We start from the raw sequence: 12,938 nt of genomic DNA on the forward strand, positions 1-12,938 counted from the left end.
TTTGCTCAGATTTGAAGAGCTTCATGACATGCAGTTTAGGCTTCTGCTTCCAGGAGCAACATGCAATTTATGCTCTTACATTAAGGAGCGTAGAGGCTTGCAGTTTAAGCTCGTATTTTGAGGAGCTTTGCAACTTAATGATTTTGCTCAAATTTGAAGAGCTTCATGACATGCAGTTTAGGCTCGTTTGTCCGGGAGCGTTGTAATTTGAAGATTTAGCTTATAATTTGAAATGCTTCGCAACTTGAAGACTTGGAAAATTTTGGAAACTTTAACTTGAAGTTCGGCTCGAATTCGAAGAGCTTCGTGATTTGACGATTTAACTCAAAGTTGAAGAGCTTTTCTACTTGAAGTTTGGCTTGAATTTTTGAAAAGCTTTGCGACTTGCTCGACTTTGAAGAACTTTCGACTTGAGTCTTTGCTTGAATTTGAAGATATTTCAACTTGAGTCTTTGATCGAATTTGAAGAGCTTTGCGACTTGAATACTTTGCCCGAATTTGAAGAGCTTTACAACTTGAAAACATTGCTCGATTTTGAAGAGTTTTACGTCTTAAATGTTTAGTCCAAATTTAGGGAGATTCGTGTCATATAATATAGGCTCAAGTACCAAGAAGCATTACAACTAGAAATTTAGGCTCATGCATTGAGGAGCATTATAACTTGTAGTTTAGGATCGTGTATTCAGGAGCATAGTGTGTGAATAGATGCTTCGGTTGCATTTATGGATAAACCCCCCCCCCCCCCTCTCCTTGCCTCCTCCTCCTTCTCCTCCTCCTCCTCCTCCTCCTTCTTCTTCTTCTTCTTAATGTTTCAAAGACAGGTAGCCCTTGGTCTCCACTTGTGTCCATACTTAGTTCCATATCTTGAGCACGAGTTACTAGTTCCTCAAATATTTTGGGCTTTATGTGTTGTAAGATGTAGAGACGACCGCAATGCATGCCTTGAATGCACATTTTGATGCAGTTGAGTCTTAAGCTCCTCCAGCGGTTGACGAAGTCAATAACTGGCTTATCCTTTTATTGATGAGCGTTTCTAATTTCGATCATGCTTATGATATATCTTGTGCTATATAAATGATTGAGAGACTCTTATTCCAACTGCTTCATTTATTGATGGAACCAGATTCGAGATCTATGTACGAATCGAATGCATTACCTTTGAGAGATCGAACAAATAGTTTGACAATATAATCGCCATACATTCAGCATTGTTGCAAGTTTCAAAAAAGTGTGGTACATGTTGTTTTTATATTTCCCTGCCGTCGAATTGTTTCAACTTAGGAGGTTGATAACCAACATGCATCATCAAGTTATCAACTCTTTGCGTATACGACTTTGCATATAGGAGAGATAACTTGGACGATGACTCAGGCTTATCTTTGATAGCATCCATAATGAGTATGTCAATCTTTCAATTGGAATCAGACCTTTAGCGGTGACTTGGATCTCCTTGGTTGTCGTTGCCTGCTTTTTGGAGGAGTCTCCTTTCTCTTGTGACCTTTGAAGATTTAAATGTATTTATGTGGATTTTCGTTCTACTATTTTATCCAATTTATTCGTTATCTTGGAAAGTTTAGCATCTTAGTCTTGCACGCACTTTGATAAGCCTTCAACTTCTTTCATCAAATTTGCAAGTTGTTCTTCTGCGGTAAAAGCTTCAATAACCATTATTTGCATGATCGCCGTAGAGGATGAAGAATGATATGGATCATTATTGGGATAGAGCTTAGAGGTTGTATTAATGGAGACTAACGTAGATCTAGCGCTCAAGTCATCATCATCGACTTGCATGAAAGGTTTCTTGGACTTAGATAAACTAAGTTAGGCAAGAACCTTTTCGATCCTTTTGGAAACGCCATTCCCTTTTGGGTCGTGCTTGTAGAGGATCTTGCTCCTTTTGAGGATGAAGATGCGAAAATAGGGGTTGATGAAGACGACACTTGGAGTGTTCACTATCCTAAAAAGTTTGCTTTGCTCCTTGTAACTGTCCCAAAGCTTTCAAGGTAACATCGAGGATGCTTTCTACATCAACCTAGAACTTGGAATTAGCGGCCTTAGTGGAAGTTGATATGGAGTTGATTTTCTGTGAAGCCATTTCGATATTCTTGAACTTTGATCATTCAAAAGTTGAGATGAGAAGTAGAGATGGTTCCACTGGGCGTTCCAGACTGTTGACAATAAATTTGAGTCAAGAAAATAACCGAGACTAAAAAATATTGTGACAATCGCAGTAGTTTTTATTTCAAATAATATGAGTGTACAATATATGCGAATCCTCTGATTCTTCTTTTCTAAGATAAATTGAAGCACCTTTGAGCTTGATCTTGGATCTATATTTACTGCCACGAACGATGATCTTGAATTTAACTAGCACGGACATTGATAGAACTCATACTCCTTGAACCTTGATTTGTTCTTTGTTATTGAGCTTGCACTTGATTTCTTGAACTTAAACTTGATTCATTGAATCTTTTAGTGAATTTTGCGGCGTTTGATCCACGAGATCTCTCTTACTTCTTGTTATGATTTTTGGTGTTTATCTGTGTTATGAAGACCCCTATTTATAGTTGTGATGAGAGCTAACTCTTTCCAACCAATTAGATTGAAGCGTGACAAGGCCACACTTAATTGGCCAGAGCATGTCATATGCACATGCGGCGCAGTTTCATTGGCCTTTTTTATTTTACTTGGCATGCCTTGTCATTTTGACACATGTCATGATCCTATTGGCTCTTCCATTCGACTTGGCCTTCTACGTTATTTGACACGTGACACGAAATTGGGCCTCTAGGGAAATGACATTTTGAGCTTAATAAAGTGGACTCATCACTTGTAGTACAATTAGATGGGCTAGTCTAGTGGATTCAGACTCATTTATTTAACTCACACATATTGGACTTATATAATTAATCCAATTATATTAGCCCATAATATTTATTTAGACTAATATATTTAAAATATGGTCCAAACTATTTTATGAATTTAGGTCCAATGAATTTTGCATGCCTACAGACAGGCATGACTATAGAACTTGAATATTAGTAGGTGGAGAATTTTTGGGTTGTGTTCTTGTTGTACTTTTTTTGTTGAGAAATTTAAACAAAACACAATCTTTTAGGGATATGATAAATATCTTTAGGTGGGCAATAATAGATATGAAAATTGTATATAATCTAATAAAAAATAAATAAATTGTATTTATAAAATTTTGTGAAAGTAGTTGTAATTCCTGTAAATTACTTTTAAAAAGTTGTGTTTTGTTTAAATTTCTCTTTTATTTTTCTGCATCATAGTTTAAAGTTAATGATTTAAAAAGTCAACGGCTGTTCATAGTCAATGTTAATATATGGACCATTTATGACGGAACAAAAGTGATTAAAATTATGAATCACGCTATTCAAGTAATTATCAGTCGTTTGCCTATCCTACCTATTCGTCGACAACCTTTTAACAACTGCATGAGATGAAAACTACAAATTTGAGTAGATTTTTGAACCTTTCGTCCCACTAGTAACTTATTTCAACAATACATATTTTTGAAATAATATATTTGAGTAGATTATTACAATTCAGTGACTTTCAGACCAAGGGAAGAAGGATGAAGACCACCAACCACTGGTGAACACTCAACAAATTCGAAGGGCCTTTTTTGACCTTTTACATTGTAAAAGAAAACTTTGGGACACTATAAACTCAAAGCTACTTCGTCTTTATGTACATATTTTATCTTTATATTAATTAGCATTTCATGTTGTAATGTTAAGAGTGTGTTGAATATATATGAGGCAACACTAGCTTGTGCATAGAAATTCCTTAGAAGTTATAAAATTCCTAGTCTAATTGAGAATTTTTAGGTCTATCTTGTGCATGTGTTAGTAAAGAGAGATTCGTATAACATGGTTCGCTTGGTGAGGTTGCCTATTAGGTGTCGAGTAGGTCGGCTCTCATTGGCTGGTCAATAAGTACCTTATTTTATCTACGTGTTTGGTAACTAACTAAAGTGCGTGCTTATAAGCTAAAATCAGTCATAAGTCATAAGTTGTCTCCCCTCCCCTCCCCCCCCCCCCCCCCAACTTATGTTTTTCAGTTTATAAGCACTTTTAGTTTGATCACAATTTTTACTAATTTATTCTTAATAATATTTTTTAATTCATAAAATCTTTTTTTGGAAATAAATTTTCGTACTTTCTTTTCATTCTATATTCGTGTTCATCCTTTTCTTTACAAAAAAAAAACTTTTTAATTTATAGTCTTTTCTAAAAATTTTAAGGATATTTTAGTCATTTTAATAAAAGAAAACTTATTAGCACTTTTCTACCAAACCATCAATTGCTTGTCATCGGTTTCAACACACCTATACAAATACGTAAATGCTTATTTAAGTAAAAAGTTTCAGCACTTAAAAATATTTTTCAGCATTTCAAGCTTATCAACTATATTCACAGTAAGCTAATCCAACCGGCTCTTAGTGACCAGTATTAAAAAAGTGGGTTGGTTCTCTTTCAAATTGATAATTAATTGGGTTGTGTTTTTAACATGGGTAATATAAAAAGTATGAGATTTTAAAATTATTTTATATGAAAGATGGCCCGAAGTTTACCAGTGAGTGGTACTTTATAATGTATTTAGATACAGTATAGGTATATTAATGTTACAAATTTTGTTTCGATACGACTGTGAAACAATGTAATTTTAGTTTAGGAACTACTCGTGAAATTTACTCTCACGGTTCTTCGTTAGCAGATACATTTGTACTGAGAAATTACTCTTCTGGATCCAAAGGGAGGACTGTCAGACTATATGCTTCTTGTATAAGAAGGACCTTCTTCTAGTACTTAGAGTCTATTATATTTTTCTTCGATAAGTTAAATATCTTACTCCAAATTAAGTATATTTTCGTTTCACAAATTATGTGACAGAAGATGCCTAACAATATAAAAATTAAATTTTAAAGAACAATTATAATATCGGCAATATTATAAGATAGTGAACGTTGGGCGGCTAAAGTTCAACATACCCACGAGATTAGTGTTACAAAAATATGAATATAATGATGGATATGCGGCCATAAAAAATTAGATGAGATTAAAAGTTACTATATTTTTTAGAAGGTGCAAGTAGCACACAATGAGAATAAAATGAGAGAAGGTCGCTTGAGATAATTTAGTCATGTCCTGCATCGACCTATAGATGCATTTGTTCATATGTGTGAAACTTTAATTAGTGAAGGTGTTAAAAAGGAATAGGGTAGACCTAAAATCACATGATCAAAGAAAGTTGTCTCGACAGACCTACTAAGCTTTGGAATTAATGCAGACTTAGCTAATTAAAGATAGTGTACAACATATATATATATATATATATATATATATATATATATATATATATATATATATATATAATACAGAGAGAGAGAGAGAAAGTATAAAACTTATTTTTTACCTTTACTTTGATTCAGTTTGATATGAGTTGAGCTCAAAGAAAGAAATGAGTATTCGCATAGCTGATTCAAACTTATTTGGAAGTAATGTATAATTATTGTTATTGTTATTGTTATTGTATTTCCACTTTAGAAAAAAGCACATCAAATGGAAATTAAAGACAAAGCTAATACTAGACCATGACACATTAAACCGAAAAAAACAAAAATTCTAATTTTAATTTGCACTTCAGAAACAAAGAAAACAAAGTCTCAAATTTCACATCAAGCTTCTTTTTCTTTTTCCTTCCAATAGTCAAGTGGTTTAAACAAGTGGATCGGAGTACTTCATTCGTTACTCCCTCCTATCCATAATAAGTAACAAATTTGCTTTTGGCACGTCCATTAAGAAAATACAAATTTTATACAAAAATACCTATGATTAAACTACCCTTAATTAAATATTTAATGTGAGGAGTAAGAAAACGGTTTAGGGATATGTACATAAGGTTAATTTTGTAAAATAAATTGAATTCTTTCTTGATTATATAAATGGACATTTGTTTTGGACCAAAATAAAAAAGTAAATTGATCACTTATTGTGGACCGAAGGGAGTATCTTTTATCATAGTTGGCCTCATTAATATGTGCAGCTGCTCTTACTCTATGTTTACGACTTTCTTATTATCGGGGTCAATGTTTCTTGAGCAGCTTTAAATATTTAGTTGAGCAGTTTCACTTATTCAATTCTAAAATAAAGTTAACTAAAACCCACGTTTTATCCCATTCTCTAATTTCAATCCTTCTTTTGTCAAGTGGAAATGCAAAATTCAACACGGCGCAAGCCATTATTAGGGTGCAACTTTTTAATATATTACTCACAATCATTGCTCGTTTAGTCTTTGCTCTCATGTTTTTCTTCTTCTTATAATTATTATTATCTTCTTCCCATGTGAAGCATGAAAAATTACTAATACTGCTGTAATTACTTTGTTGATTCTTTATTTTCTTTAATTTTCTATTTTTCCACTTTCTTTCCATCTTACGTCTCACATGCAATTAATTTAATCCTGAGAAGCAAGAAATTCGCTGTAAACGAACTAACTTTAGAGCTCCCTGAACAACTCATTGCATATCTCCAAGAATAAAGATGTCAAAATATGGAAAATGCGTCGTTTTTTTTTTGGAAATTTTATGTAATTAATCTGATAGAAAGGAAACTTTTGAGAGTATCGTTCTGTAATATAGTTTTAGTTGTTGATTCATTCCTTATCATCTTCTCAGAGAGAGTTTAGTTAGACGATTAGCTGGGCCCTAAAGTATTCTAGATACTCTAATGATGTGTGTATATATACATTGAAGTATATATACATACATACATTATATAATTGCCTGAACAGAAAAAATTTGTTAATTACTGTAACGACCCGACCGGTCGTTTTGAGCATTTGCATTTTGCTCGGTAGTTTGGGGGCACGAGTAGCTCCGTATGATGTACTAGGACTTGTGTGCAAAATTTGAGTTTATTCCGAGTTGATTTGATATGTTTCGGCGCGAGTTTTTCGAAGTCGAAAGTTCGAAAGTTCATTAAGTTTGATTTGAGGCGTGTTTCGTCGTTTCAATGTTGTTATGCATGATTTGAGGCCTCGAGTTGGTCCGTGTTATGTTATGGAACTTGTTGGTATGTTCGTACAGGTCTCCGAGGGGCTCGGGTGAGTTTCAGATAGGTTTGGGCTGCGTTGCGCTCGTTTTTCTTATGTTTCGACGTCATTTCTTCAAGCATAAAAGGTACCACATTAAGCAAATGAGCTCCGATTTCTGTTTTGATTGACGCATTAGATCAGGATCGTAATTACGGAGCCATAGCAAAAAAAATCGTCGAATTTGGACATAATAGGAATTTATGGTCATTTTACTAAGCTAGCGTTTGGCCATAGATCCCAAATTTATTTTGAAAAATCTGATCTGGGTGAAGTTTGGTTTGAAGGTGAAAATGTGTTTGGACATACGTTTTCAAAACATATTTTCCAACTTTATTTTGGAAAAAATATAATTCCCAAGTTTTGGGATTTTGGCCCAAAATCAGCAATGGGGTGATTTTGGGATTTGGGGTTTGGGATTTTGCCAAAATGTGGGCAAAATTTATGGCCAAACATGAGTTTGAAAATAAATCGCCAAACATGGGTTGCCAGATTTTTCTGATTAATTACGAAATTGCTACCGAATTCGTATTTAAAAATCTACACTATTTGTAAATATTGAAACCAACATATCTCCTTCATTATAAGGTCAAATGGAGTGATTCAAAAGCCTAACTTAACTAAAATTTCACAAGGAATCCATTGGAGGTATAAAAGGAGAGTTTCGGAATCGTTTGGCATGAGAAACGAGGTAGAATAGCTGGCAGAAAAATATATAAAACAAGGGTTTGTTCATTTGTTCATATTTTGAGTTGGGGAGCTCGGATTTGGGCGATTTTGGAGGCAATTTTCACCATATGGATTGGGGTAAGTGTTCTCTACTTTTGGTTATATTTCATGAATCCATCTTCGTTTATAGGATTTGATTGATGATCTCAAAGTAAAATTTGGGTTTTTTTGTTTGCCTAAAGTGAATTTTTAAGTTTTGAACATCGATTCGGAGTTGGATTTGAGTGAAATTAGTATGGTTGGACTCATAATTGAATGGGTTGTCGAATTTTGTGAGTTTTATCGGGTTCTCAAGGTGCGGGCTCGGGTTGGGCTTTTTGGCTGATTTTGAGCTTTTGATTAAAGATTCGACATTTTTCAATTGGGATTGGTTCCTTTAGCATTGTTTGATGTATTTGAGTTGTTGTTCGTTAGTTTCGAGCCATTCGGAGGTCGGAACGCGCGAGATGGCATTTTTGGAGCATCGCCTTGGCTTGCTCGGTAATGGAATTGGCTTGTTCGGGGTAAGTAACTCTTCTAAACTTAGTGGTGAGGGTATGATACCCCGAATTATGTGCTATGTGATCGGTTTTAAGGTTACGACATGCTAGGTGACGGGCGCGTGGGCGTGCGCCGTGTGAATTATGACTCCGTTATTTTTGTGGTATTGTGTAGTTACCTGACCTTACCTGTAATCATGAAATTTCTATGTACTTGAGCTATTGAGCTGTGATCCATGTTAGACACCATGTCTAGGCTACATGCTTATCCTGTTGGGACCTACTGAGGTCTTTTCTGCTGTTGAGTTATCTGCTTTCATTGCTGTATATACTCAGTCATATGCATTCATATGCATATCGTATCTCGGTCTTTGTTGTTATTTTTTTTTTTTATACATCACATCATTATTTTTTGGCTGATTTTTCATGACATTGAGAGCCCGAGAGACTGGAGAGATTGATGACTGAGTGGCCGAGGGCCTGATGGTAAGGATGTTTATGGGATCGGGCTGCACGCCGCAATGTTTTACCGATTTATGCCATGATTGGCTTGTTATAACACTTGGGCTAAAGGAGCCCCTCCGGAGTCTGTACACACCCCCAGTGAGCGCAAGTACCTACTGAGTGCGAGTGCCGAGTGCAGAGTGAATGGGAGGATTGAGTGGCTGTAAGGAACGAATGACTGTGAGGACTGAGTGGCTGTGAGGACTGAGTGACTGGGAGGACTAAGTGAACTGATACTCTGAGAGTATGCATATGGTTTTGTCACTGAGTCGCATCGCATTTGGCAATGCGCACTTGACATACAGGCATAGAGACGCATTTTTCCTCATGTTGTATGATATCACGTCATTCATGACTTCTCATGCATATTGACATATGGGCGTAGAGATGTATTTAATAATTACTATTAGCAAAAGAAAATGAAACATCTTATTTATTGTTGAAAGTATTTCTGGGAAAAATTATAGTTTTCAAACTTACTCATATTTTCGACGATTTTGGTAAAGGATTTGGGTTTTCACCGATACACTTGAAAAGCATGCCAATTTTCTGGAACTGTGAACTAGTTGAGCATTCTAGTTCGGAGATACTTCTTTTATTACTTGAATTATGTTATTATGAACTGTTGTTGGCTATTGGTGTCAGACCTGACATTTGTTCTAGCTCGTCACTACTTTCAATCTAAGGCTAGGTTTGTTACTTACCAGTACATGGGGTCGGTTGTTTTGATACTACACTTCTGCATATTGCGAGCAGATGTTGGCTGTTGTTGTTGCTGTGTTCGATGGTTGCTGGATTTGAAGATGTACCTATGTTCCGGTTGTAGATGCCTCTTGTTCATGGTAGCTGTAGGTTTATAAAACTCTGTTTATGTACTTTTCTAACAGAAAATGTATTTACTTCATTTCAGCTTTGTAAATTCTATTCTTAGAAGCTCATTATTTGTACTACCAGTCCTTGAGAAATGTATAAGATTCAGATAATTCCTTTGTTTAATCGTCTTTTTAATATTATTGAAATTGGATAGTTATTAGTTGGCTTACCTAACGGGTTGAATTAGGTACCATCACGACTAGTGGATTTTGGTTCGTGACGATTACACGTAAAATGGATTCATAAAACAGACCAACTAGCTTGTCACTAAGACATAATTGTTGTTGCTGGTATTTACATGATTAAAGTTGAATATTCAAGACAGCTATACAGTTCAGAAACTTTAATATACAACTATACATTTTATTTTTATGACAATTAAACAAATTAAGTAACCCTTCCTAAATGCAGCCTCCCCAAGTTGTGAAACCAATCGTTGCAATTGACTAAGAATTTTCTCAACTATAAATAGCAGGCTTAATCCGAACAGCTCTCATTGCTAAGAGGTCCAAAAATTCCAAATCTTTGGAGAAGAAGACTATTCAGATTGAGCCAACTTAGTATCCAAATCTCCTGAAATAATATGGAACATCAAGGATTAAGCGCTAATATGAGGAGAATCCTCCTTCTGATCAACTGTTTGATTCTCGCTGTTGGTATTTGTGGTGGTCCTCTGATGATGCGCTTATATTATGTCGAGGGAGGCTCAAGAATATGGCTTAGCAGTTGGTTACAAACTGGTGGATGGCCATTCACCCTTGTACCTCTTGCAATCCTTTACTTGTATCGTCGAAAAATCGAGGGCCCTAATGCCAAATTTTACTTTATAACACCCCGAATTTTTATTGCATCATTCATCATTGGCATTGCCACTGGAGTTGATGATTTTCTCTATTCTTGGGGCGGGTCAAAACTCCCCGTGTCAACCTCTTCACTTCTTCTCGCTGCTCAACTTGCCTTCACGGCAATAGGTGCTTTCTTCATTGTGAAGCTGAAGCTCACACCCTACTCTACTAATGCAGTGGTTCTATTGACAGTTGGTGCTGTTTTATTAGGTATTCGGGCTAATGGTGATCGGCCAGAAGGTGTGACAAGTAAAGCCTATATTCTTGGGTTTATTATGACACTTTTGGCAGCAGCTTTATACGGAGTCATTTTGCCTTGTATTGAATTGATGTACTTGAAGGCAAAGCAAGCCATTACTGCTACATTAGTGCTGGAGATCCAGATGGTCATGTGTTTTGCTGCTACTGCTTTTTGCACTATAGGAATGATAGCTAACAAGGATTTTCAGGTATTCTTCTTTCCCTTTAACTCATTTTCACCCATGGATCTTAATTACTCCCGTTTGACTCACTTTATGTGACATTAATTTCTCATTTGTTTGTTTGAATAAAATGACACGTTTTACTTCTAATAAGATATATTTGTGATTTGTGAGTTGACTTTATAAGCAGTTGGACATTAATGAAGGAGCTAGTTCGAAATCATTTATTATTCATATCCCATTTTTGTGAAGGAATAGCACATTATTTCTTAGTTGGATGATCCCTTAGGGAGACCAAGAAATCCATCAAAATCATGGGTTAGGGTTGACTGAGACATTTTACGTACTTGACAATGATATATTGCATTAAATTTGCACGTCAAAAATAGATGAAAATAGGAGTACTATTATTGGATTCAAACAGATTACCTAAAAATTATGTATCCGTTTATTTGCTAGTTTATTTCAGTATCAGATATTTGCTTGAGAGATTATTGAGGCTTAATATATATTGATTAAAATTTGCAGGCAATGTCAAGGGAGGCAAACCAATTTAACCTAGGAGAAGCGAGATATTATACAGTGATAGTATGGACCGTCATTATTTGGCAATGCTTCTTTGTCGGTGTTATTGGAGTTATTTACTGCTCTTCTTCTTTGATGTCTGGTGTTATGATTGCAGTTCTACTCCCTGTTACGGAGGTATTAGCTGTAGTTTTCTTCAACGAAAAGTTTTCAGGTGAAAAGGGGCTTGCTCTGTTCCTTTCTCTTTGGGGTTTCGTCTCATACTTTTATGGAGAGTTCAGACAAACAAAGAAGCAAAAGAATAAGAGTTCAGAAACTGAGATCATGGCAACGACGCATACTGAATCTGTTTGATTTATTATTCATGGTTGTAGGGTAAAGACTTTAGTTATTTTTTGTTTTTTTTGCATAAAATATGTATGTTGTTTTCCTTTTAAAACTAATTTAATTCAAGTTAGTTCAAATACTTGTCTCCTGTCTTCTTTATTTGAAACTTTTGATGTTGCTCTTAAATATGTACTCCCCATATTAAGTGACTTTTTAGCCTTTGGTACACCCTTAAGAAAATAAAAACTCCTAGAAAAAATTAAAAGGATTTATTCACTAAATTTTCCTTAATTAACTGTTACCTTGATACATTGGGATATGTAAATTAGGACAAATTTTGGAAAAATAAAATTAATTCCTTCTTGATTATGTAAAAGGACACTTATTTTGGACAAAAAAAAAAAGGCCAAAAAATCACTATAGAAGGTATTACAATACATAAAAGATATTCAGTTGCCTGCAAATGCTCATTTTGCATGACTAATTCAACGTTACAATTAATGACACCACACTTAAATGCTAAATAAAGCTGAAAAAGACTTTCATTGGGCTATTGCTTAACTAAGATTTTCAACGGGTGCTGCGGCTTTTGCATTTGCTCTTCTAGCCAAAACCAGCTCATACACTCCATTCTATAAGATCGTCTTTTGGTAAAAACGATAAACACAGGATGAACTGGTAGGTACAAAATAATATCAAAAAGTATTTCCTTTTCTAATTGATCCGAAATGCACCCTCGGTAACAGTTTGTAACTTTTTGTACTTTCAATTGCATTGAGTAGGAATTACCTTATAAGAAGTACGAGATTTTTCTATTAGGTAATATACAACATGCAAAATCTATAAGATTATGGTCATAGAAGTGAGAGTTACGAATATTCAATATTTTATTTTAAAAAAGTAACTTGATTTATTTGTAGAAGCCTCTATATTGACGACTATAGCCAATGCGCTTCTTATCAAATACTCCATCCGTTCATTTTTACTTGGCATGTATACTAAAAATAGATTTTTATTTTACGTGTCACTTTACGCATATCAAGAGAAGACAATATTTTTTTTCCTGTTATACCCACAGTATTTATTATTCATTTCAAATCATTTTCTCAAATCTA

At 34.8% G+C, this 12,938-nt stretch overlaps 1 protein-coding gene across 1 annotated transcript; it reads left to right on the forward strand.

The window, feature by feature from the left end:
- The first annotated feature begins 10,143 nt into the window (after positions 1-10,143).
- Positions 10,144-11,962, forward strand: LOC109238710 (purine permease 3-like). Its single transcript, XM_019405185.1, has 2 exons — positions 10,144-10,998; positions 11,500-11,962. Exons 1-2 carry the CDS (start codon positions 10,288-10,290, stop codon positions 11,848-11,850), a joined length of 1,062 nt encoding a protein of 353 aa, XP_019260730.1. The 5' UTR covers positions 10,144-10,287; the 3' UTR covers positions 11,851-11,962.
- The last annotated feature ends 976 nt before the right edge of the window (positions 11,963-12,938 follow it).

This window comes from Nicotiana attenuata, unplaced genomic scaffold, assembly GCF_001879085.1.
Source record: "Nicotiana attenuata strain UT unplaced genomic scaffold, NIATTr2, whole genome shotgun sequence".
NCBI classification, from domain to species: Eukaryota; Viridiplantae; Streptophyta; class Magnoliopsida; order Solanales; family Solanaceae; genus Nicotiana; species Nicotiana attenuata.

What these genes read in the sequence shown, in the direction of transcription:
- LOC109238710 (XM_019405185.1), top strand. Translation starts at nt 10,288, where the DNA reads ATGGAACATCAAGGATTAAGCGCTAATATGAGGAGAATCCTCCTTCTG. An exon ending in TAGCTAACAAGGATTTTCAG is followed by an intron (nt 10,999 to 11,499) that starts GTATTCTTCTTT and finishes TAAAATTTGCAG; the next exon opens with GCAATGTCAAGGGAGGCAAA.